The sequence below is a fragment of the Callospermophilus lateralis genome, chromosome 3, assembly GCF_048772815.1.
Source record: "Callospermophilus lateralis isolate mCalLat2 chromosome 3, mCalLat2.hap1, whole genome shotgun sequence".
NCBI lineage: Eukaryota > Metazoa > Chordata > Mammalia > Rodentia > Sciuridae > Callospermophilus > Callospermophilus lateralis.
In genome coordinates this window covers 49,963,365-49,990,211 of record NC_135307.1, presented here as the reverse complement: position 1 = coordinate 49,990,211, position 26,847 = coordinate 49,963,365, and the positions used below count along the sequence as shown (strand labels likewise).

General features: G+C 38.3%; 2 protein-coding genes across 7 annotated transcripts in view; one reads left to right on the top strand and one right to left on the bottom strand.

Moving 5' to 3' along the window:
• Positions 1-2,159: 2,159 nt before the first annotated feature.
• On the bottom strand, positions 2,160-8,840 carry Pnn (pinin, desmosome associated protein). The gene is made up of 9 exons (XM_076850234.2): positions 8,667-8,840; positions 7,929-8,000; positions 7,391-7,459; positions 6,349-6,421; positions 6,129-6,223; positions 5,921-5,996; positions 4,625-4,780; positions 4,409-4,547; positions 2,160-3,713 (listed from the first exon to the last, which is right to left on the bottom strand). Exons 1-9 carry the CDS (start codon positions 8,777-8,779, stop codon positions 2,257-2,259), a joined length of 2,250 nt encoding a protein of 749 aa, XP_076706349.2. The 5' UTR covers positions 8,780-8,840; the 3' UTR covers positions 2,160-2,256.
• A 3,035-nt stretch (positions 8,841-11,875) lies between these two features.
• Trappc6b (trafficking protein particle complex subunit 6B) overlaps positions 11,876-26,847 on the top strand; it is a 25,700-nt gene continuing 10,728 nt past the window's right edge. For 2 of the 6 annotated variants that reach the window (XM_076850227.2, XM_076850226.2), the window contains exons 1-5: positions 11,876-12,231; positions 20,457-20,524; positions 21,988-22,105; positions 23,669-23,752; positions 26,096-26,189. In XM_076850227.2, the coding sequence (XP_076706342.1) occupies positions 12,151-12,231; positions 20,457-20,524; positions 21,988-22,105; positions 23,669-23,752; positions 26,096-26,189 (445 nt within the window). In that variant the 5' untranslated portion in view covers positions 11,876-12,150. Of the gene's footprint in view, positions 12,232-12,575; positions 12,677-13,567; positions 13,626-20,456; positions 20,525-21,987; positions 22,106-23,668; positions 23,753-26,095; positions 26,835-26,847 lie in introns of those variants that run through there. The other 4 variants (XM_076850228.2, XM_076850225.2, XM_076850230.2 and 1 more) reach the window with 4 other exon arrangements.

The window sequence follows — 26,847 nt, the reverse complement described above, 5'->3', positions numbered from 1 at the left end:
GTAGGAGGCCCCCTCTTGTGTCCCCCCCCAAGAAAATTGTGATTACTTTTACATTCCTTTTATCTGAATAAATAATTCCTGGTTCTCTGAATGTGAGTTCCATAAAACTTAATTGCTAAGGATAAAGCATTAATTGGAAACATCTTAGAATTTAAAAAATTAAACCTTGCAATTTAAAAATGCTTACCAGTTAAATGTTAGTTAAAAATAGTTAAAATTCTTCCTATATACAATTAGAGCTTGACTGCAGTAATTAAAAATAACTGTCCCTTTCCTCACGTATTAAACTACCAACCCCAACAATTTCACTTAAAGTACAAATGCTCACATTTTCCAGATGAATAAGTGGCAGCCTTAGCAACTTGGTGTCTCTAAATAAAAAAATAAAGGGCTAGGGATGTGGCTCAGTGGTTAAGCACTTCTGGCTTCAATCCCTGGTACCAAAAAAGAAAAATAAACAAACAAAAGGAAGCCCAGAGCATATAGCTCAATGGTAGTAGTGTGTATATTTAGCATGAATGAGCAAGGTGCTGGGTTCCTAGCACCACACACAAAGAGTGAGTGAACAATGCTTACTTCACACTTATTTTGGTGGTATGGAGGACTGAATTCAAAGCCTCATGCTATTCGAGCCCCCTACTACTAGACTTTATACCCTGAAATCCTATACAAAGGATCTTTACACCTAGGAAGAGTCAAATAAGGTTCTCCCCCCTCAACCAAGTTAAATTTACAGCCATCCCATTCATTTCATCCTTCACCAACCTGTTCCCTCTTGTGGCACACAGGAAATAACAATTTGCTACAGAGTACTACAAGCTATACATGAAGCTTACTCTTGGTAAAAACTGAATCAGGGATGTAGATGGTTCTGCAATTTGAGTTCTGGCCATGTACTGTTTTTAATAATCATTCCAAGAAAAGAACATCTTAAGAATTCTTTTTAACATGTTTGCTTACACTTACATAAGTGAGCTGTATTGACACAAGAGCTAACTGGAAATGCTTGTTCACATTTTCACTATAACCATTTTACTTGTCTAGAGAAGGCATATTTAATATTCAAAGTCAAGCCTAAAGCTGTTAAATTAACTCAAAAAAAAAAAAAAAGGTCATTTGCAATTTACTCTCTTATAAAGCATCAAGAAGTTAATACAAGTACTAGTCTTAAGCAGTCACACAAGTCTAAGCCACATTTATTTGCACATGTATAGTAATGGGCAACAGATACTCAAGTTCATACAAATTTATAAAACAACAAAGTTAATAATCACTCAGTACACTTGTGTGCTAACTTGCTTACATATTCAAGTCTAGATGAACTTCCTTCATTTTGTAAACTTTCATACAACACCCTTAAACAAAAATTCTTGAAAACACATATCGGCATGTTTCAGTTAGAGCCAACACAAAAGTTAAGACAAGACCACAAACTAAAAATCCAAGTTTAGAAGATACTTCTACTTCCCTCCCCTAGAAAGAAGTCATTATTTTTAACAGATTGTATATGCTGTTATCACACAAGTAACCATGAAGACAAAAGAATGATCCCATAATCAGGAAAATGACAACCAAATCATACTGTTTTTAAGTTATCTACCAACTATATGGTTTAAAAATGAGAAACAAGACAATGCTTAGATTAAAACAAGGGAGATTAGAAAACAGTAAATGATTTTAGAGAGAACTATTCCCCCTCAAAGCTGCAAAGATCTGACTCTGAAAACTCAAAATAATTGTCTAAGGTAAATAAAAGTGATGAAACCTTCAAAACATTCTAATTATGTTCAATATCTAGTTATAAAAGCTGAAAATGACACCAAGAGGATATTTATTATACAAGTGTCAACAAGGACATCCCAAAAATAATGAAAGAAATGCACATTTATTTCTACAAAAGCAATGTATGATACAGAATTAGAAGGGAACAGACTTAAAGATTTAACTATTAAAATATACAGATTCTTACTGAAGAGTATAGGATATTTAAAAAAGATGACAAGGGATGTTAATCTTTTTTTATTATTATTATTTTACATATTTTGGAACCTCACATAATTTTGATAAATAACTCTTACAAAATTATGCAAAAAGTACAAGAATGTCTGGTAAACAAACAGTCTGTATTTTCCAAAAAGATTTTTTACAACATGCAATGTTTAAGGCAGCATCCTCCTTACAAGGAAAGGTAATCCTTTTACTCATCAAGAAATCTTCTGCTGCAAAGAATAGGCTAAGAAAGCCTGGCTTCTTCCATTAACGCCTTTTGTCTTTCCTGTCTGATTTTCGGTCTCTTTCACTTCTTGAAGATCTTTTGCCTGATCGACTACTCTCTGATATAGACCTCTTTCTGTCGGACCGGGAATTCTTATCCTTTGATCCTTTTGTATCTCTACTACTACCACCTTTTGAAGATTTGTGACTTCTCTCTAGCCCTGAAGTATCCCTTCGCTTCCGATCCACGCTCCTTCTGTGCTTTCTATCTCTATTATGCCCTCGGCCCCTACTCCGACTTCTACTCTCACTACTGCTAGTAGTGCTGCTGCTACTATCTCTGCTGCTGCTACCACTTGTACTGGAGCTACTACTGGAACTGCTTCGACTACTACTACTGCCACTGCTGGAACTGCTTCCACTACTGCTACTGGTTGAACTGCTACTAGTACTACTACTGCTGCTGCTCCGACTTCTGCTCTTGCTTGTTTTATTTCTAGTTCGACCTCTACTTCTGCTTCTAGTTTTGGTTTTGCTTTTGCTTTCTGAATGTGCCGTCAAGATTGGCTCTATAGGCACCTCAGGAAGTTTGACAGTCTCTAAAGGTAACTCCTTCCGCTCAGGTAGTAAATTCCCTTGCTCCTGAATAACCTGAGGTGGTGGCTGTAAAACAGCTAATGGCAAAGTCTCAGGCTGAGAGAGAGGCTGGGGTTGAAGTACTGGCTGGGACTGAGGTATGGGTTGGGGCTGGGGCTGGGGCTGGGGTTGAGGCTGGGGTTGGAGCTGGGGTTGGGATTGGGATTGGGATTGGGATTGGGATTGGGATTGGGGTTGGGACTGAGGTTGGGATTGGGATTGAGGTTGAAGTTGAGCCATAGGCTCAGACTGGGGCTCAGAATCTTTTTCTTCTTTTTCCTCAGATTCCTTTTCCATTTCTAGAGCACTAACATTCTCTTTTCCAGGAGAGAGAGATTTACATTCTTTATCTGGCTCAACGTCAAATTCCATCTCTGGCTCCAATTCTTTGCTAGTTTCATTTTCTGAAGGCTCTATACTTTCAACTTGATTAGTTTCCATTACTTCCTGCTCAGCAATTACATTTTTGACATTTTCAACCATCTCTAGCACATCCATAACTTCTTCAGGCTGACTATCTTGCTGCTTCTCACTTTCCCTTACCTCAGTTTCCTCCTCCATCTTAACCTCCATTTCCTGTTTTTGTTCCTCTTCCTCCTGTTCTTTTTCTGCATCGCTATGAACTATACCTACTTCCTTTTCCTCTTCCTCTCCTGCTTCCTCTATTTCTACATCATTGTGCTGATTACCTGTCTCCTCCAACTCTTCCTCTCGCTGAGCCACCTTACCCTCTTCTTGTTCCGCCTTCTGTTCTTCATTACGCACCACCTGATGCTCTTTTTCCTTCATTGATTGTCTTCTAGGCCTAGCCTCCATTTTATTTATTTGTTCTGCAAATTCGATGCGTCTACCTTCAAATAAAGCTAAAAATACAAATTTACACGTGTAAAATTTACTATAATCGAGAAAATTCAGTCACAACTTTATACCTGGTCACAAACTGTCAGCTTCTTCTAAATGTCTTTTTGTAAAGAGATAATGACAAAATATTGATTATCGCAAATAAATAATTACAAACTGACATAACTCAAGCAAACACCTACTAGAAACTAAAAAACTATAGTAGGCAAAACTGGACCACACCTGATGAGAAAGGTCACTCTTGCTATTCAACTTTATGCTAGACGAAACTTAATAAAACTTCCTTAAAGCACAACCAGTTTTATAGTTAGTATAATCATGCATTAATTTTTCTGATCCCAAGGAAAAATAAATCATAATGTTTATACCTCCATATGTACATCCTTCTATGAACTTTGTCTCATTAGCATTTTTATATGGCTACCAAAACTATCAAGCAAAAAGTTATCTTACACAAATAATTTCAGAAATACACATGCATAATCACTGCCTACAAAATGAGTCTCAGGTGAAATCCATCACGAAACACTCCTTCAGTCCAACTTCACTGGCATCTCAGAAAATCTTAAAAAAAAACAAAACTGCCCCCAAAACTAGACTATTCAATCATGATTATTTTAGGAAACAAATATTTCTGTGTGAACGTATTATCTTATTCATTAAGAAAATTTCAAAACAGGCTTTTTCATGTACTCACCATTCATTTTTCTCTGTGATTCTTCTATTAGTTTTTGGGTAGCTGGACACATTCTTCCAGGAATATAGAATAAATGGGGCTTTGTCTTAGTTCTTATGTATTTAATTATCTTGGCATTATGTTCATTCCACTCTTCTTGCTAAAGAAGAGGTAAAAGGTCAGTGCTTTTGTAAACAGAAAGGATTACCAATCCTAGGATTCTGAAACATTACTCACCAGCTGCGCAAGCTCAACCTTCTGTTCCAAAAGCCGCAATTCTGTCTGTTTAGCACGTCTCTCTTCAAATAGTTCTCTCCTCTCGTTTTCAACTTGCTTTCTCTCTTCTTCTGCCTGAACTTCAAGTTTTTGTTCAATTTCCTGGCGTCTCTTTTGCTAAAAATAAGTAAATTGCTTTAATATTTATGTCCAGATAAAATCAAATCAAGAAGTGCTTGACTTTAGTTTAATTACAGAAAAAATATACATCCGGATTACATGAAACATTACAATTTTATTACAGAAACTTTTCTGCATGTTTCGTTTTTTCAACTTAGGATACCAGAACTGAGCATTTAGAAGCCATTAGCCATAAAATGACCAATGTTCCACTCCATCATAAAGTTTAAATAAGGTTCTTTCTTAAAAGTTAACCTTCAGGGCTGGGGCTATAGCTCAGTGATAGAGCACTTGCCTCATATGTGTGAGGCACTGGGTTTGATCCTCAGCACCACATCACCACATAGAAATAAAGATATTGTGTCCATCTATAACTAAATAAGTTAACCTAAAAAGAATGGTGCTACCCTTCCAAGTTATCTTCATTTGTTCTTTTCTCCAAATCAAACAATGTGACAGGAGTCCTAACCAACAAAGTAGTGTTTTTCCTCTCTGCCTGCTTCAAAAACCTATCAACTTATTCTTCAAACATTAACATGCTTTTAAGCTTTTTACAGTCTCAAAATTAACATGTAAAAACTAAAATAATTTATGAATCACCCATAATTGAATTGCTAACTCCCTTTCAACTGTAGTAGTTCTCTTTTAGAAGCAATAACCTGAGAATAAACTCCAGACACAATTTTGTAGTTTTAACAAAAGAAAAATTCTAGAAAGGTGACAGTTAAATAAACTGTGAAGGGTAGATGTGTGTGTGCGCGTCTTAAAAATTATGATCACTGGACTAGTTGCAAAATCAACTACTTTTGTTTCAAAGAAAGTACTGAGACCTAGAGAAATAAAGGGATTTGTCTAACTACACAATGAGATTGTTAAAGAGCTTAGATTAAAATCCAGTTCTCAAAATTTACAGGTCATGGTCTTTGTACCACAAATAGAAGTTCATTCAATATACAGCAACTCCCACCCCTGTCACCAGCTGAAAATACAACAATCTTAGAAAGTTTAATGAATTCTTACTTTATTTTAGGCTTGAAATTAAGTCTAAAGAGCTTTTAAGTTTTTTTTTTTTCTTTTTAAAAGATGAATACTCTGGTAACTGAAATAATCAAAGCAAACAAAATATTGCATAAATACCCTTTCAGTAGCAACAGTAGACTCTTGTTTAAATTTCTGAAGGGTGCCCATCAACAAGCCAAATATTCGTCGGTTCCTAAAAAGCAGAAAAAAAATTCAATAGGATTCATTTCATTAAACTTGCCATTTTCCAAGAGAAACTATGGGCATTTGATAAATCCAACAATTCATGTGACAGATTTTCCCACTAGAAGCATTCTACAGATACCTTTGCTTTCCCTTTTCGTCCATATTTTGATCCTGGATAAGGTCTCGACGTGTGCGTTCTTTGGAGGTAGCTACAACTGAAGACTGCAGCGCTGGCTGCAAAAAGAAAGAAAACAAACAAACAAACAAACACATAATCTCAGAAATTTAACTAGCATAGGGATAGCAGTAAAGCGAAAGTACTATATTAATTCTCTAATATGTTCTTTTAATCTCAGTACCTTTTTAACATCATCATCCTCTGGGTCACTTTCTTGGCGTGATTCTCTTCTTGTCCGTCGCTCCCCGCCCAGCCTGCATCAAAAAAAAAATAATAATAATAATAATAATAATAATGACCACTGTAGAATTTGAGATAAGTGCATACTAATGGCAAATGCCTACTTTTTCTAGGACTCATCTCCAGAAGCCCTCTATCCCAGCAATTAATGTTCCAACCAATTTTGGATATTCTGTAACATCATCTTTTTTTTTAAATAAAACTTGAGTTATCATTGAGTGGATATTTATTAATTTATTGGTATCAGGTATTGAACCCAGGGTTGCTTTAACCACTGAGCCACATCCCCAGCCCTTATATTTTATTCAGAGACATGGTCCACTGAGTTGACCAGGGCCTGGCCAAGTTGCTGAGGCTGGCCCTGAACTCATGATCCTACTGCCTTAGCCTCAAAAAATGCTAGGATTATAGGCATGTGCCACCGCTTCCTGAATAACTGTTTCTTTCTTTTGTAGTGCTGGGGATCAAACCCAGCACTTTCACATTTGAGGTAAGCACTCTATCAACTGAGCTGTATCCCCAGCCCTGAATATCTGAGTTTTGAAGATTGCTGGCTGTCTTGGTTTGAACAAATACTAAAGATCCTCAGTGAGAAGTGGTATACTACTAATCCTAATACAATTCAATTCAATAATGTCTATTAAATGTTTATATTTGTGTACCACTTCAGAAAGGAGAACATACTAGAACGTTTTCAAGTATTTTTAAAAAGGTGGTACTAAGGCTTAAACCTGGGGTGCTCTACCACTGAGTTACATTCGTTCAATTTTTATGTATTTATTTTCTCAGTACTAGGGACTGAAACTAGGGATACTATAGCACTGAATTAACATCACCAGCCCTTTTCATTTCGATACATGGTCTCACTAAATTGCCCAGACTGACCTTGAACTTTCCATCCTTCTGCGTTAGCTCCCTAGCTTCTGAGATTACAGGCATGTTCCCTCCCCACAGAGTAACCCCCCCCCCTTTTTTTAACATACCTACTGACTGCCCCTTCAAGGTCTCTCTGTTTGGCTGGGGGTCCTCCTCCACTATCTGAGAATCCACGCCTGCAATTAAAAATATCCAATATAAAAGCACTTGAAATACAAAGACAGAACTGGTATTTCCACTTGCAAGAAAATCTGGGTGAATTAAAGAAAAAACAGTCTTCCCACTGAAGTAGCCTTAAATATGCATTCACTCCAAAAAGCCCCCCTCCCCTTTCTTTTTAGTACTGGGGTTTGCACCCTGGGCTTAGTGCATGCAGTAAGCAACATCTACCCCTCCAAAAGAGTTTTATATTACTTTAAAAAGTACAATTAAGTTTATATAGAAAATATATTCTTTAATCCCTAGCTGCACACACAAATGAAGATGCAGGATAACTACACAGAAAACTAGCATATCACAGCATTAAACAAAATAAAGATAACACAAACACTGTTATTCTAATATTTGCATGAATTTGGTTCAAATATATTAACATAGGAAGTACCAACAGTTACAGTACGAGTTTAAGTCTTAAGGAAATCTTACCTCAGCAATAAACTACCACGTCCTCTACCTCCACCAGGACCAGAAAGGGCCAGCAATCTGGCTTGGATGGGCCTACAAAAGATTTACAATCAATTAAAAAAATCATATGTAGACACATCTAAGGCACTTTCACAGATGTGGCACATCACAGGGAAAAAAAAATAACAATCGTTCTAAAATGACGGTTTAATATCCATGTATTTTAAAGCAGATCGGGAAATATAATTTCATTAAATTTCCTTCTTTTTCCAAGACCGCTATCTCAGAATTTACACTGACTCGATGCCACCACACATTAACAAACCTGAGTCGGGCCCTAGCCCGCCATCCCCAAGAAAGTGGCACCTAGTCCACAGCCTGTGTGCGAGGTAGCCGAGTATGGCCCAGGTGGGTCTCCGGGCTAGGCCGGGCCGAGTGGCCGAGGCAGCGCGAATGGGCTTTGTGCTGTAGTTCCGGGCCTGCAGCGCCGAGGGCGGGAATCGGCAGTCCGGGCCTCCTCACAGGTCGGGAGGCCATTCTAGCGCTTCCAGGCCTCCCTCTCCTTCCGCAAGTACCTAAGCCCAGCGCCCTACAGTGGGAGCCGGGAGGTTCCCCACCCCGCCGAGGACGGGGTTCTACCGCCGCCCGGGGAACAGGCCTGGATGTTCCAGCCCTCTCAGAGAGGGCCGACCTCCCCGTCCCCAATTCACCTAGACTGGAGATGCCTCTTCAAGCTCGCAGCTCCCGTTCGGCCCTTACCTCACGTCATTCGGGTCTCTCCCGGTGAGCTTGCGAATATTCTCATCCACATTCTTTAGGCTCTCTTTGGCCTTTTCTAGCTGTTCCTGCAAAGTTCTCACTGCGACCGCCATCTTCTCCCTGCAGCAGGCTTCGACGCTGCTCTATAGGCCTCGCCGAGCCGTGCCGCGCCGCGAGACGCGAAACGACTGACAGCCGGGTTCAGCCAATGATGATAGGCGTTGTTTTTTAGCCTCAACCACTCAGAAACCGGAAGGGGGAGAAGCTTCCAGCCTTTGTGACCCTGGGCCAATGAAAAGTCGGCAAGGCGGTCTGCTCCCTCCCCTGTTAGCTGCTGGTGGCTTGGCTCGGCTTCTAGCGCAGAGCCGGGGCGGGCTTGAGAGACCCTGATTTTTCCGGGACGCGAGTTCGCGGTGCCGCAGTTCTGTCAAGGAGGGCGCGGAGCTTTCTATCACTTTTAGCTTGTGTTGTGACGTGCCTTAAATTGTTTTAACCACAAAATTATACTGAGCTGGGCAGAAGCTAGTCTACTTTGCCTCACCTCAATGATTTAATTACGAAAGGGCGCGGCCCTTATATTGATGCGCATGCCCAGAGAGGAGTTGTGCGCACGCTTCCCTTGATTAAAGTGGGCGAAGCACAGAACGAATAGGAAGTCATTAGTCGTGAGAGTTAACAATTGGTATAGGCTAGTTTTGTTGTGGACGCTCTGTGAAAGGCTTTACGTACCTTCTTCCTCACAAATTAAAACCTTGGATACAATGCTTGTTATTATTAATTGGGAAATTGAGATTGGGGGTTATGCCAGTCGAGAATCACAGTCTGATTAGAACCTTTGCAAGGCTCTACTAAAGGGAAAAAGCGAGAGTCAGGCCGTTTCACCTGACCTTGAGCTTGTTGGTTTAATACATGATCTGGGGGAGCAGCCCTATTTGTGAAGTAACTGTCCTCCAGCTTCTGGTTCTGCCAAGGTGGAAACTGCTTTTGCTCCGGAAATACATGTACAAATTGTTGCTGAGAAAATATTTCCCGGGGCTGAGGTGTAGCTGAGTGGTAGAACACGTGCATAGATGTGCTATATCTCGGTTCCATCCCCAGCACCTCAAAAAGAAAAATCTGAAGTAGCTCTGTGGGGAGGAAAAGTGTGGAGTCAGATAATAAACATAAATTACATGACATGTTAGCAAGAAAGGTTACAGAAAAAAGTAGAGCTGGACCTGGTTTAGGGGTATGATGGCAATTACTTAATTGAATTGTGAGTATGGCCATGTCATTATTACAATACGGTTTACAACCTCAGGCAGTACCCAAGGGTTGAGAGTGTAGTAATAGGTCCTATTTTTTTTCCTCCATAGGCAAATGCTTGTAGACTTAACCAAAAACTTGGGGTTCATATTCCTGCTTCCACACGATGTATTTTTAGGATCCTGGGCGATTTAACAGTCTGTTTTATAGAGACGATCAGTACAATGCTGTGTTCATCATTTAGTAGGTCCTCAGTACATATTAAATTCCTTTGTTCTCCAATAGGTTTTTTTTTTTTTTTCCCCCCTTTTGGTACTGGGGATTAAACCCAGGTTGCTGTACCACTGAGTTACATCCCCTGCACTTTTTTTTTAAGTTGTAGATGGGCACAATATTTTTGTTTGTTTATGGTGCTGAAGATGGAACCAAGGGCCCCACACACGTGGGAGGCAAGCACTCTACCACTGAGTATAACTCCAGGCTGTCCCCTATGCTTTTAATTTCTATTTTGAGATAGGGTCTTGCTAAATTTCTTAAGCCCTCACTATGTTGCTCAGGCTGGTCTTAAACTTGGGATCCTCCTGTCTCAGCCTCCCAAATCACTGGGATTACAGGTATGTGCCACTGGCTTCTTCAAAACATTATGAAAATCTCATGTTATTGTTGTGTGGAAATCAGCCTTAATAAATTGGTTAACTGTTTATTTTTTGACCTCTGTGGTAGGCTTAGTTCCTTGATGGTGGTGAGAATTATCTGAACATAAAGGATCTGATTTCACCCATATGGAAAACTTTAATGCTGAAAACATTGATAATGGTAGCAAAATAGTCTTCAAAATTACACTACTGTTCTCAAAAGCTTAGGTGGAAAAAAAAAGCTTAGGAGGAAATTTTATGCTTGATTTATGTGATGAGTGAAATAAACTGATTCAAATATCAGAAGACACATGTAAAAAACATAATTAAGGAACATCATCTTAAATTCCTATGAAAAGAGTCTGGAGGTGGGAGGTTATTGATAACAATTTGAAAAAAAATTTTATGTAAATTTGGGAGAAGCAGTGAATATGCTTGAAAGAAAAATCCACTTTATGATTAGAAAGCAAAGAACTAATCGCAGGCTAAGCAATATGTTTAAGCTAGAGTTTGCCAAATTTAAAATGTAATTTGGGGGCTGAGGTTGTAGCCAGTGGTAGATCACTTGCCTATATGTGTAAGGCCCTGGGCTCAATCCCCAGCACTACAAAAGTGAATAAATAAAAGTAATATGTAGCATGTGTATTTGCCTCTCTGTGGAGTTAAGTCTCAATCTGTCTTAGATGCTTAGAAGCTCCATCTCAGGGACAACTTTTCCAAATTCTTTAGCACTGTCTCATTTACTCAATCCTCTGATTAGTTTATATTTTCTTGTTCAACAATCTTTTGTCTTTTGCTTATACCTTCACCGCCTCTTGTCCCTCCCCTTCCTTTGCACCACACAACCAGTAAACTTTCGGTTAGCCAAAATGGCTTTAAATCTTGCATTCCTGGACTTATTCCAATATGGATTGGTCTAACTTCTCAATATATCTAAAATTTGCAGACTGAAAATTGATGATTTATTCACTCTTTATAACCTTTCATATTAGAGAACGTGGCAGGAAATGGAATAGTTGATGAAGTCAATAAAACATTCTTGTCAAATTGCCTTTTATGCAAATTACTACGGAGATGGCAACCAGAGCTCCCTTTTTCCTTTTCGCGGTATTGGGGATTTAACCCAGGACTAGCTCCCGGAGCTCCTTAAACCTTCTTTTACCCTCCACTCTTACCGGTCCAACACCGCCTTGTCAAGGGGGAGGAACCTTCTTTCACTTAGGGTGCTGGAGATTCACCCGGGGCCTGGAACTCCGCGACCATAGAGTCGACGAAATGCCGGGGTAGAGGGGACCGGAAGTGGGTTCTTTTTCCCCCCCGTCCTGGGGCGGGATCGGGTCTCTGCGGTTTTGGTTTGGCTTGCCCTACAGTCCGGCTTTCTCGCTAGATCCTAGGGCTTGGCCCTGCGGGGGTGCGCTCTGCCAGGTATCCGGCTTTCCCCAGTACCGACCTTTGGGAAACCGGCGCACTCTTCGGTCTCCTAGCAACTGGGGACCGAGCCTGACGGAGCGCGGCGCAGATCAAGTTGTTCAGGCGCAAGCTTGAAACCCTGGGACCGGCCCAAACCGGAGCAGAAACCCGGAGCTTGGAAGAATAAGCAGGAAATGGCGGACGAGGCATTGTTTTTGCTTCTGCATAACGAGATGGTGTCAGGAGTGTACAAGTCCGCGGAGCAGGGCGAGGTGGTAAGTGCTGCCACACGCCCTTGAGATCCTTTGTAGTGACATCTCTTGTTTCCCATGAGTGCTTTCCTTTAAACCCTGGCCCACCATCACCCCACGCTTCCCGAGGTATACACAAAACTAGCCCCCACCTCCACATGTCCCAAACCCTACAACCTGTAGACTGTCTGCTTTGATACTTGATGGTTTCTCCCTTTCTCTTTTGTATCTTCTATTTGATTTTTGTGTGTGTGTGTACTACGTGTGGGCCACAAATTTTCTTTCAGTGTTGTTCCTATTAGGATTTACAGGAATGTTAACCGTAGAACTGATTTTGGCATCCTGCTTAATTTTGCTGTCGTTTCCAGCATTTCTGAGCGATCCTCTGAACAGCCCTGACCGCAAGTTGAGAATCTTCTTTCCCCATCCCTAACCACTCCAAACAACTTGAGGACAGAAGGCTGATGAGGTTTGAATTCAAAGCAAAGTTTTCTGATATGACCAATAATTAGAAAACAATTTAAGTTAATTCAGAAAATATTTATTTTGTCCCCATTATTTCGGAGTTGGTTTTAGGGCCTGGGATTTGTAATAGTGAATGAAACAATGCCCCAGTCCTTGTGGAGGAATTTTCATTTGCTCATTGATAATTTCGGAAAACATTTAATGTCTGGCTTTGTGGGCCAGACACTGTGCTAGATAAAGAAAATAAACACCTCTGCCTCACAGTCCTTGAGGAATAGGGATTTTAACGAATAATTAATTAAGCATTGGATGGCAATTAGGTAGAAACACAAAGTTGTAACGGATTTTAGGAATGAGATACTCTAACTTCAAGTTAGTAGCCCTTACTGCTTTTTTTTGGTGCTGAGGCTGGAACCTCAGGGCCTCATCCATGTAGACAAGAGCTCTATGACCAAGCTACACCCCTAGCCCAGCAACCCTTTGTTCAATGCTGTTGATAAAGAAGTGGAGTAGGAAAACCATTCTAGGAATGGCTAGATTGAATGGGTGGCAAGTGAGAGGAATTGAGAACTTAATTTAGAGCATTGTGTGATCTCACTGGAGGATTTTTGAATAGGGAATATTAAGCTACTAATAGGGAATATGTTATCCACTTACCTTTTAGAAAGATAATCTGGTGTTTGGGCCAGAGAAGGAAGATCTTTGTAGTGAGAAAATCTATGATTGCAGGAGGTGAAGAAGATCTGCATTAAGACAGGAGTGAGAGAGGAGAGGTTTCAAGACAGGAGGTAGAATCTGTAGACCTTGGTTAAGTATGGGAGTGGGAATTGAAAATTATGCCTTGGTGCTTCCTGTTATTGATAGTTCTGAACCTTAGATTTTTTTTTTTCCCCAGGAGTCAAAAGGTACCTAAGTAAATGATTGCTAGTGGAAAAATAGGAGACAGAAATCAGGTATTGGCCGTTTTTCCACTTTCATTTGTGTGGCAATTTTAATATAAATGCTGGGATATAAAGCATTAATGCAAATCAAAAAGTTTCAGTGAACAGGTTTCAGCAGTTCAACTTTATAACAATTATAAATAAAATTGTTAAATTTTTCTGGAAAAAAAAAAGAAAATTATGCCTTGGTTTTTAGCTTGAGAAGCTGGATGGTTATGCTATTAACAGGAAAGGGAATAAAAGAGAAGAGATAAGCAAGTGAAAATAATAAATTTGCCCCCTCCCTCATGGTACTGAAGATTGAACCCAGGGCTTTACATATGTTAGGCAAGCTGCTTTACTACTGAGCTACTTTTAAAATTTTGGGATAGTGTCTCATTGCCCAAGCTGGCCTGGAACTTGAAATCCTCCTTCCTTGAATCCTCTGAAGTTGCTGGAATTACAGGTGTGCCACCACCTCCTTGGGCTAGGTTTAATTTTTGAGGTACTTGTGGAACTTCTAAGAAAAGGTGCTACTAGTTTGTAAACTACAAGAAGAATGGGCAAGATAGATTTAAAAATATCATTAGGAAGACATTAAAGAAAAGTATTGGAAATGAAGTAAACTATATTCTTATTCAGATCTCTCTAGTATTTTTCCAAATTACAGATTTTCCTCTTGATCATCAATGTTGGCTGTTTATGTGTAGCTGGCTTTAACCATTAGAAATATGTTTTTTTTTTTTTTTAAGAGGAAATCCATATGTTTTGAATCATTACAAAAATATATTTTTTTCTATTGTAATATGTTCATGGTGGGGGAAAATGAAAGTACAAGTAACAAAAAAATGATTTAAAAACAGGTATATAGTAATCTTGATAATTAGATTACATATTGGAATCTGAATATATGGAGGTTTATTGTATTAATGTCTTTTGAGTGTGCTGAAATTTTTTTGTTTAAAAAAAAAAGTAAAAAGGATCCAGAAGTGGTTTTTAATATCTTTTTAGAATAAAACCATTTCTGAATAACAGAATTTTTTATATTTTTTATTATAAAAAAATTTAAACTAAGTGAAATAAAGTTTCATAATCTTTCAGGAAAGTGAAGTAAACTTTCATTAAGTTCAGAACCAGTGTTCTTATTCTCCAAATCAAGATTTTAATGTTTAATGAGGAATTAAATCTCTAAAATTGAATATGCCCAAATTCATGGTGAATGAATTTAAAAGCTTGATAAAATATTTTGAGGTTTAATTTTTCTTAAAAATTGGGTGCCTAAACCAGACTCGGTGGCACACACCTGTAATCCCTTCAGCTCCAGAGGCTGAGGCAGGAGGATTGAGTTCAAAGCCAGCCTCAGCAATGGCAAGGTGCTAATCAATTCAGTGAGACCCTGTCTCTACATAAAATACAAAATAGTGCTGGGGATGTGGCTCAGTCATTGTGTGCCCCTGAGTTCAATCCCTGGAACCAAAAAAAAAAAAAAAAAGAAAGAAAGAAAGAAAAAAAAAAATTGGTGCCTGCTAGTGAACCTTCTTGGGGCTGTATTGCAGCAGAGTAGGGATAAGGTGACTTGGACAATTGAGGCCAGGCTCAGCAACTCAGCAAGGCTCTGTCTCAAAATTAAAAAGGACTGGGCATGTAACTCAGTGGTAAAGTGCCCCTGGTATCAATCCCCAGCACATAAAATTGAAATAAAATAAGTATGTTAAATGGTGAAAGGAGTTCTATGGAGACAAATTAATTATTTAGTTTATTTATTTATTTATTTGTTTGTAGTCCTAGGGATTGAACCCAGGTCCTTGTTCTTCGTAGGTACAGTCACTGAACTATGTCTACCCAACTGCAGAATTATTCGTGAAAACACAGATTATGAATGCATGAGGCCCTGAGTTCAATCCCAGCACCACAAACCAAAACAAAATCAAATTACAAATTACTGGCACCACAAATTACACCAGATGTTTCCAACTCAGTAAACTGAGGGTGTGACTAATGAATTCACATTTCCAAGTTTCTGTATGATGATGTTGATGTTGGTTGGGAAACAAATTGAAAGTCACCATGATGGGGGCTGGGGATGTGGCTCAAGTGGTAGCGTGCTTGCCTGGCATGTGTGAGGCACTGGATTCGATCCTCAGCACCACATAAAAATAAAATAAAGATATTGTGTCCACCTACAAAAACTGAAAATAAATAAATAAATATTAAAAAAAAAAAAAAAAGAAAGTCACTATGATGGAAAGCTGCTGAAAGGGAATGATGTTTAATCTTAAAGATTAAATGGGCCACACTGACAGAGCAAATACCTGTAAGAAGTGAGGAAGTTGCTTATATGATATTTGAAGGAAGAACAGCCCATGCAGAAAGCCCCAAGATTGGACCATACCGGGTTGTTTAAAGGGACAGCAATGAGACCAATGTAGCTAGATTGAGTTAGTTTGAAGAAGAGTGGTTAAAACCAAAGAGGTAGATGGCATTTGCTTTGCATAAGATTTTGTGAGTGTCTGGAAGTATTCATCTTAGAGGTGGTATTTAAAACCTTAAGATTGTCAAAGGAAGAATAAAAAACGGATGCATATTTCAAGGCCCAGGATGGTCATCAACTAAATCACACTGAAAACTGGGAAGCCTGGAAAACTGTAGGAAACATTTTGAATCAATAGATATCACAAAGGAATAACTGATGGAAAAAAGTCAAAGATGATACCAAGTTTTATAACCTAAAAAAAAAGAAAAACAGAAAAGTTTCTAGGGAGAGATTTTGGCATTTATGGAAAAAAAATGATCAGTAGTTCTCTGTTTTATCTTGTTGCCCAATGAACATGATTAGTGCTACAAAAATTTAAGGATTTTACCTGAATATGGTGGTGGTAACCACTATAATACCAGTGACTTGGGAGACTGAGAGGAGGATCCAAGTATAAGATCAGCCTCAGCAACCTAGCAAGACTCTGTCTCAAAAAATAAAAAGGACTAGAGTTGTAGCTCAGTGGTAAAGCACCCTGGGATCAATCCCCAATACAAAAAAAAAAAAAGAAAAAGTGAAGTTATATATAAACATTTACATTAACATTTTAGCCAATATTTTACTTTTTTACTTGCAAAGAGATTTTTTTTTTTTTTTTTTTTTTGAGTTGAGGTCAATCTTGCTTTGTTACCCAGATTGCCTCCAACTTCTGGGCTCAAGTGATTCTCCTACTCAGCTTTCTGAGAACTGAGATTACAGGAACACAATACCATGCCTTGCACGAAAGTATATTTAAATATGTCTTGGCAATAAATAAAAAAGACAATAGTAAAAATCATTATATATTTGTAAGAAATATACAGACCTTTTGTTTCAGAAAATGCATATTGCTTTAAAAAAAACATTTATTTTTTAGTTGTAGGTGGACACAATACCTTTATTTTATTTTTATGTGGTTCTGAGGATCGAACCCACTGCTTCACAAATGCTAGGCAAGCACTTGTCCTCTGAGGCACAACCCCAGCCCCTGCATATTGCTTCTTTAAAAAATTTCTTGGTAGTTGTGTATGGACAGCATACCTTTATTTTATTTATTCTTATGCCATGCTAAAGATCAAACCCAGTGCCTCACACATGCTAGGCAAGCACTCTGCCACTGAGCTACAACCCTAGCCCTGCATATTGCTTTTAATCACATAATAAAACTGAAAATAAAACAGTAGGATTACATTTAACTATAGTAGGAAACACCCCAAATCTTTCCGGTATGAGGAAGTTGCCTGACTTGAAAGAACTGGGTAAGAGCTGACACTGCAAAATGTGGTAGAGGGAACAAGTTATTTTGTAGTTTACTGCTTCATTGTAGCTGTCTTGCTGACTAAGGAGCACAGTAACTACCAGGATGAACAAAAGAGCCTTCTATACAAGTGAGATCTTATAAGAATATGTTCCAGAGTAGAGGGGAATCAGAGTGTCACCTAATATTCCCAACCATGACAGTCTGAACTAGTTGTTTGATTAGGCATTGCAAGAAGATACAAACTGGTATTTCTTTCTTAGAAGGGTACAATTGATAAAATCTCTAAATGATAACCGGTACCTGCTATGTAAGGCCAGTAGGAAAGTCACAATAAATACCACGTCTTTTTTTCCCAAAAGCCCCTTACACAATTAAAAAACTTAATAAAAATAAATTTCCTTGCCTACTGAGAAATACATTTATATTAGTCTATTTCTTGTTGCTAATAACACAATACCACAGGATGGGTAAGTTGTTTTTTTAGAAAGGTTTATTTTAACTCATGATTCTGGTACAGGACCATAGGGTTGCATCTGATGATGGTGTTTTACAGTAGTACAGGGTATCATACAGTGAGAGACAGGAAGAATACCTGTGTATCCTCTAGTATCATACTCTATCCTGTTGTTATAGGGCTAGGGCTTTCTGGGAAACAGACAGTATGAAGAGACACACACACCCCTTTCAAACCCCAATTCTTGTGATCAAGTCAGAAAGATTTCAGACATGTCACTCAGAATGACAGACTTCAGTTTATTAGAACAGATAGGAAAGGAGGAAAAGGGACACTTTCAAGGGAGAAAGTGGGTCCTTCGAGAGAGGGAGGTTTAACATGCCTCTCCTGCCCTCCAGTTATATTGGTAGTCCCAGGGAAATTTCCAGAGTCCTGCCCACGTCCACCTCTTGACTTTGATAGCAGAATGATATCAGACTGCCATGACAACTCTAGGTCACTTTGTCACATGCCAAAAAGTTTGAATTGGAACCTGTTCTTAACAGATTTTATGGTGAGGGTAAATTATCCTTATCTCCCTGAGTTCTGGGATCTGGTCTTGGAAGGTCACAAAAGTCCCCACCTTCAGGGTAACTTTTGAAATTCTTTTTACCAGCATTTTGGGCCTGCATTTCTCCTGCAGATAACAGGTAGTTTGCTGAGGAATGTAACATTCTGAACCAGGCAGGGCTGCCAGTTAATTGCTTCTTAGAAAAGAAAGCATAGGGCTGGGATGTAGCTCAGTGGCAAAATGTCTGCCTTGCATTCGCAAAGCCCTGGGTTCCAAAGCATGTGGGAGTCAGCACAATAGGTCTGTTTGTAAAATTGTTCCCTTCACTTCATGTTCCCATCACTCATCTTTGTGTGTCCCTTATAAAGCCACAGTATTCAATCATGGGAGCTCTACCCTGATGACTTTAATACTAATTACTATTCCAAAAGGCCTTACCTCTGGACACCATATTGGATTAAGTGTCTATCATGTGGGAGAGGTCTCTCTGTGTTGTATAGCCTGACCTTGATTTCCTGAATCCCCTACCTTAACCTCTGGAATACCTGGGATAAAAGTTTCATTGTTTTTTCAGTGTTAAGGATTGATCCCAGGGCCTTGCACATGCTAGGCAGGTGCCCTGCCATGGAACCATACTGCCAGCCCTTACTTTCTTAATACCTCATAAGGGGGATTAAATTTCAACACAGGAACCTTCAGCGGACACATACCCAAACCATAGCACGCTTCAGTTCATACATGGATCCAATAGACTTCAAAATGGAAAAAGAAAATTTTTACAAATGTAGCAAAAACATACTACTGTGAACTAGAGCCTTAAAATTACTCATACAATTATTTCACCTCAATCCCCCCCACCCCCTTCCCAGTACTGGGAATTGAACCCAGGGATGCTCTACCACTGTACTACTGCCGGGTTTCTGTTCTTGCGGCTAAAAGGCTCAGGGGTCACTCTAGTTAAACTGGGCTAACTGGGCTGCATGAAAAAACCACACAAGAGACACAAATACCTTTTTCTTTGGGGTTGCTGTGACGGCTCCTCTGACCTTAAGGGTCTGCAGAAAAGGAGAGAGAGAGCACCCGCTGACCCCTTTTATTGAGGAGAAGCTATTCAAATGAGGTAAGGGGTCAGGTTTCAGGGGGCTGAGTCTATCTTCATGATGTCCACTGTCAGCAGGTTGACTGACACCTGGGTAGGCCACATCCAAGGGCACAGTAAGAGGGGACACACACAAGGCACTTCCATGGAAGATTCTATCCTAAACAGGGCAAGGGGTTATATTACAAAGGAATAGGTGAGCATAGCTTCACCCATGGGCTGTAGCAAGACACACCCATTTCTGTGACTGAGCACCTCAGCACCGAGCTGGGGAGTGTAACTTAGTCACCCGTAAGGTTGGCCTCCCACATACTACTACATGCCAGCCCCTTTTTATTTTTTTTTATTTTGAGACAGGGTCTTGCTAAGTAGCCTGAGCTGGGGGGAGGGTTGAACTTGTAATCCTCCTGCTTCAGCCATCTGAGTCACTGGAATTACAGGTGTGTGCCAATGCACCTAGCTAAATTATCACTCTTATAACATTCCTTTCATGCTGTGAATTTTCTGGTGCATTATATACATGAATTACTTTGCATCAAGCTTTTCCATATTACTTGCATTTTTATAATATTCTCTTCAGTGGGAATTTTTAAATAATTTAAATGTATTTGTTGAAATTAAAAACTCTCCTGTATTTTTCAGATTTGTAGGATTTCCATGCAATCTACATTATCATGTCTTTAGCTGTAATTTTTATAATTTTGAATATAAACATCTTAGTAGTCTTCTAAAAGTAATCATAGCTGGACATGGTAGCACTTTCCTTGTATCTTAGCTGTTTGGGAGGCTAAGGCAGGAAGATTGCAAGTTCAAAACCAGCCTCAGCAATTTAGCGAGGCCCTGGGTAATTTAGTGAGACCCTATCTCAAAAATTAAAAAGGACTGGGGATGTGACGGAGTAGTTAAGTGCTCCTGGATTGTTAAATCCCTGGTACTAAATGAACAAAAAAGAACTAAAAGTATTTATAACTGTTGTTTTTTAAAATAGGAAAATGGACGTTGTATTACTAAACTGGAAAACATGGGGTTTCGAGTAGGACAAGGATTGATAGAAAGGTGAGCAGTATGGATTTGAAAATTTTCTTTCAGGTAGGTTATGAACAATGATAGTCCATTCAAAAGATTGCATAAAATTTGAGATATTTTCATTTTTCTCTGTTCGTTAATTCACAGTTGAAATTTTCTTTTTTAAGGAGCTGAGGGTGTAGCTCAGTGGTAGAACATGTGTAGCTCAGTGGTAGAAAATGCACAAGTCGGGCTGGGGATGTGGCTCAAGCGGTAGCACGCTCGCCTGGCATGCGTGCGGCCCGGGGTTCGATTCTCAGCACCACATACAAACAAAGATGTTGTGTCCGCCGATAACTAAAAAATAAATATTAAAATTCTCTCTCACTCTCTCTTTAAAAAAAAAAAAAAAGAAAATGCAAAAAGTCATTGGATTCAATCCCCAGCACCCCCCCAAGAAAAAAAAATCATTTGAAGATCTAGTGCAAGATTAACTTGGTTATTCAAATTTTAAGTCCTAATAATTCAGGAAACATTTTACATCTAAATATTTTTCCTGAAAATATTGGTATTTTGAAATAACTTCTTAAAATCTCATTGCTTTTTTTTGGGGGGGGGGGTACCAGTGATTGAACTCGTGGGCATTTACTGAGCCACATCCCCAGCACTATTTTGTATTTTATTTAGAGACAGGGTCTCACTGAGTTGCTTAGCGCCTCGCATTCCTGTCTCAACCTCCCAAGCTGCTGGGATTACAGGTGTGTGCCACCACTCCTGGCATCACTGCATTTTTTACTTAAGGCCTAGTAGGTTTTTTTAAAAAAAACCTGAATGAAATTTTGTTCACAGTGTAGGTATGGAAATGCCTTAAGTCTTTGTTTATACATATAATAATCTTCTAATTTATAGGGGTTTTTTTTTTAGTTTTAATCAATAGCAGCATAGTTAATTTTTTTCTTTCCTTTTCCTTTTTTTAAACAATACTAGGGATTAAACCCAGTGCTGCTCTACTAGTAAGTTATATACTACACCCTTTTTATTTGTTTATTTTGAGACAGGATCTTACTAAGTTTTCTGCATTGGCCTTGAACTTGTTATCCTTCTGCTTCAGCCTGCCTGGGATTAACAGGCATGTGCCAACATTCATTCCCTGCAGAATAGTTGAACTCTGATTATATTTTATGTACAATACTATTATTAAGCTCAGTGGGGTTTTTTTTTTTTTTGTTGTTGTTGTTGTTGTTTGTTCTAGACTGATTGTACTTAATTTTGGCTCTACTGTTAGACAAAGAACTAATGTACTGATAGACCCCATAACATATGTGAATATGTTGAAATCTATTTTGCTTGATGTTTAACACTTTATGACTTTCAATAAGTGTTCAGTGCTATTATGGGCATTTGGAAATTAGTTCATAGTTTGCCCCTTTTGGGAAGAGTAAGAAAAATATGTTTGGATCCCTTTACTTTCTTTGGAAGAAAAGTATTGTATTACTTCTAGTTGATCTTTTTAGGTTTACAAAAGATACTGCAAGGTTCAAGGATGAGTTAGACATCATGAAGTTCATTTGTAAAGATTTTTGGACTACAGTATTCAAGAAACAAATCGACAATCTAAGGACAAATCATCAGGTATTCAGATAAACTAAGGGCGTTTTAAAAAAATTCTTTAATGTAAATGCCTTTGTTTATCAGTTTTATTTAGTTTTTATTGGTTGTTCAAAATATTACAAAGCTCTTGACATATCATATTTCATATATTAGATTCAAGTGGATTATGAACTCCCATTTTTACCCCAAATACAGATTGCAGAATCACATCAGTTACACATCCACATTTTTACATAATGCCCTATTAGTAACTGTTGTATTCTGCTACCTTTCCTATCAACTATCCTCCCTCCCCTCCCCTCCCCTCCCATCTTCTCTCTCTACCCCATCTACTGTAATTCATTTCCCTCCTTGTTTATTTTCCCCTTCCCCTCATAACCTCTTATATGTAATTTTGTATAACATTGAGGGTCTCCCTCCATTTCAATGCAATTTCCCTTTTCTCTCCCTTTCCCTCCCTATCAGTTTTATTTTAAAAAATAATTTCTTAACTTTCGGAATGTTTCTCTGATGTTATTTAGGTCATTAGTTTTTTTTTTTTTCCCTCTGGTAGGATAAAGTGAATAAAGATAAAGTGGCAATTATCAGAAATCCCCCCAATTACATAAGTTTTGTTAAATTTTAAAATACAGAGTATGTCAGAATGATACTGGTTTTAGGATTTGTTTTCTTAGTTATTATTAGTAAGTAATAATATTTCACATTTATGTCTTTAGAGTAATTTCCATTGTCTGATTTTTGGAGTATGTATATCTTAAGTAACTCTTGTATTGTTCATTACTGCTATTCTTTTTTCTTTTTTGAAAGATTTTGTTACTGTACAATTAGGAGAGTACATAGAAAACTTTAAATGCATTGATTTTGGAGGCTGGGGATGTAGCTCCATGGTAGAGTTCTTGCCTAGCATGCATGAGGCCCTGGGTTTGATCCCTAGTACTTCAAAACAAAAACAAACAAAAAACCCCCAGATGACAACAACAAAACAGATTGATTTTATTTTACAAACTTCAAAGGCATATTTAGAGTGGATTTAGCATTTCAATGGAGTATAAAAAATGAAAACAGCTTATTTAATACTGCTAGTAGAATTCGTTTTTATCACAGTACCAAACTTAGTCTGGAATTGAAATGCCAACAAGAAGTGACTCAATTTATCAACTTTCTAGATGTGCTTTACTTAGCATATAATAATTTTGTATGGTTGAGTGCTAGTGATTACATAAGACTCTTAAGTTCTTTTTTACCTTTCTTGTAGGGACCAGAGCCAGGGCCTCACCTGTGATAATCAAGTGCTGTACCACTGAGTCACATTCCCAGCCCAACTCTGAATTATTAGGGACTGTGTCTTATACCTCTTTGTATTTTCAGTGTATTGATATATTTAGTAAATATTAGTGCTACAACTGCTGAACTCAACCCCTTAAGCTTAAACATTGTGAAATTCTTTCATTTGAAGAAAATTTGACCAATGAAAAGGGGAATTTTAATAACAAAATATTCTTAACGTTGTTATAGGAATAAGATAGGTTTTAAGGACTACAGACTAAATTGATTTTGAATCTTTTTTTTGTATTTTTGAAATAGGGCATCTATGTACTTCAGGACAACAAATTTCGTCTGCTTACTCAGATGTCTGCAGGAAAACAGTACTTAGAGCATGCATCTAAGGTATTTAATGCAATAGAAGATTTGGACTTTCTACAAAAATGTAGATTTACTGGAAAAATTACAAATTACAATGCCAATCACAACAAACTCTTTAATTTAAAATAGTTTTAAAGTTGTACTTGGTATTTTTTGTTACTGGGGATTGAACCCAGGACGGGGTGGAAGGGTTCTACCACTGATTTACATCCCCAGGTATTTTAATTTTGAGACAAGGTCTTGCTAAGTTGCTTAGGGCTTCACTAAGGTGCTGAGGCTGGCTTCAAGCTTGCTTTAGCCTTCTGAATTGCTGGGAATAAAGGGTGTGCCACTGTACCTGGCAAGTTGTCCTTTTTTTCTAAAGCCACTTTTTATGAAATAGGAGATGTTCATCATGAATAACTTATATGTACTTGTAGCTGCAGCTAAATAAGCCTATAATGACCAATTAAAGAAACATTACTACTAAATGCCAGTGAATATAGATATATGATATTCTTTGAAAAAGTGTAGGCACATCAATACAGATAATTCAAACTTATAAAACAGACATTGGCTGTGTGTCTCCTCCAGTTCAAAATTTGTTGACTTATGTGTAATTACTTATTAGTAACTATTTGTGTGCATTAATTATAAAATTTTATATTATTAGTAGATAGTATTGAATATCATGTAGTACAAAAAAATGTAGATAATAAAAATATTCCTTAGATTATTAATTTTTCAGTCTTCATTCCTGTCATGACTTTCCCTTCTGTAGACCAGCTCCATTCCTTTTTTGGGGGCAGGATGGGAGCGTATCAGGGATTGAACTCTGGGACATTCAACCACTGATCCACATCCCGAGCCCTATTTTGTATTTTATTTAGAGACAGGGTCTCACTGATTTGCTTACTACCTCCCTAAGGTGGAGGCTGGCTTTGAACTTGTGATCCTCTAGTCTCAGCCTCCCATGTCGCTGTGATTACAGGAGTGTGCCCCCATACCTGGCTCTTTTTTTGTTTGTTTCTTTATAACAGGGTTTCTTAACATTTGTATTATTGATATTTTGAAGATGATAATTTTTATCTCCACAGGCTATAAATGTATTCCTTTTTTGGTACCAGGAATTGAACCCATGGGTGCATAACCACTGAGCCACATTCCCAGCCCATTTTTATTTTTTATTTTGAGACTGGGTCAAGTTGCTGAGGCTAGCTTTAACTCATGATCTGTCTGTCTTCGTTTCTTGAGCCACTGGGATTACAGGCATGCACCCCTGTGCCTGGTCCAGCCCTTTTTAATATTTGATATTGAGACAAAGTCTTGCTAAATTATAGAAGCTGGCCTCAACTTTAAATCTTCTTCCTTAACCTTCTGAGTTGCTGGGAATACAGGCATGTGCCATGGTGTCTGGCAGGCTATAAATCTTGAATAAGTTCATATCCTTGTCTATAGATCATAGAAAACAACTCTGATTGAATGAAATATTCTTAGTTTATTTACAGAGTGATTAGGAGGGCTCAGAAAACAGGCAAGAAACCTGTTAAAGGGCTGGGGATGTGGCTCAAACGGTAGCGCGCTCACCTGGCATGCGTGCGGTCTGGGTTCGATCCTCAGCACCACATACAACCAAAGATGTTGTGTTCGCCGAAAACTAAAAAATAAAATATTAAAATTCTCTCTTTAAAAAAAAAAAGAAAAGAAACCCGTTAAAGCAGCCAGAGCATGACCCAAATTATTATTACTGGGAGGCCCTACTTAGAATCCTGTGGGCAGCATGGACAGTAGACAGAAACAACATTTGCCGTCCCCAAAAGAAAATGTAACTTGGTTTCTATCATTTTTATGTTATTGTAGATTCAGGTCCTGAACTGGAACACCTAATTAGCCAAGCTTAAGTCACATGTCCATACATTTTTAGTTGCCAGGGAGTTAGGACATCTTATAATAATCAGATTTTTTTAGTAACTTAAGCAGTTTTTCCACAACTTTTGGGGTTGTTTGTATTTTTTTTAGTTGCCAATGGATTTATTTATTTATTTATTTGTTTATTTATATGTGGTACTGAGGAGCAAACTCAGGGCTTCATACATGCCAGGCAAGTGCTCTGCCACTGAGCCATAACCCCAGTCCCTTGTTTTTTGATGCAGGATTTTGCTGTGTTGCTCAGCATGGCTTAAAATTCCTGTGCTCAAGTGATCTTTCCACCTAAGTGTCCTGAGTAGCTTGGACTACAGGCATGCACCACCCTGCCTGGCTATTCACAACATTCTTATTTTTAAACATCAATGATTTATCGGTAGCATGACTTAACTAATGGCATATTTTAGTAGCTTTAGTATCAATAAATTCTCATTTATTTATTTTTCCAATTTTTCCATTTAGTATCTAGCATTTACCTGTGGCTTAATCAGAGGTGGCTTATCAAACTTGGGGATAAAAAGTATTGTAACAGCTGAAGTGTCTTCAATGCCTGCCTGTAAGTTGAATTTACGTTTCCTTTTAAAAAAATAATATATACATATAAGATACATTTCCTTTAAAAAATAATATATATATAAAATATGTATATTTATTTATTTTAGTTGCCAGTGGACCTTTATTTTATTTATTTATACGCAGTGCTAAGAATTCAAACCAAATTCCTCACGAATGCTAGGCAAGCACTCTGCCACTGAGCTACAACCCCAGCCCCTGAATTTACATTTCTTATAAATATTTGCAGATCTTCCCCCATCCCGGATCTTTTTTCTTTTTTTTTTTGTCTTTTAGAGGGCTGCGCAACCTACCCAGGGCCTTACACATGCTAGGCAAGTGCTATATCACTCAAGCCTCTGTGGTGTTTTTATTTTTAAATTTTTTGGTACTGAGGCACTTTACCACTGAGCTACATCACCAGCCCTTTTTAATTTTTATTTTGAGACAGGGCCTTCTTAAATTGCTGAAGCTGGTCTCAAATTTGTGTTCCTCCTGCCTCAACCTCCCAAGTCTCTGGGATTACAGCCATGTGCCACCATGCCTGGCTGTAGTGTTTATTTAAAGAGGAGTTTTCCCAATAGCATTGAAAGTATCTTTTAAATAATTGTTTAGAATATGTCTATTTATAAAGCTAAATTAACTAGTCTTTATTTTTTGTG

What these genes read in the sequence shown, in the direction of transcription:
- Pnn (XM_076850234.2), bottom strand. Translation starts at nt 8,779, where the DNA reads ATGGCGGTCGCAGTGAGAACTTTGCAGGAACAGCTAGAAAAGGCCAAA. An exon ending in CTTGAAGGGGCAGTCAGTAG is followed by an intron (nt 6,422 to 7,390) that starts GTATGTTAAAAA and finishes TTTTTGATGCAG; the next exon opens with GCTGGGCGGGGAGCGACGGA. An exon ending in ATCACAGAGAAAAATGAATG is followed by an intron (nt 3,714 to 4,408) that starts GTGAGTACATGA and finishes TTGTATTTTTAG; the next exon opens with CTTTATTTGAAGGTAGACGC.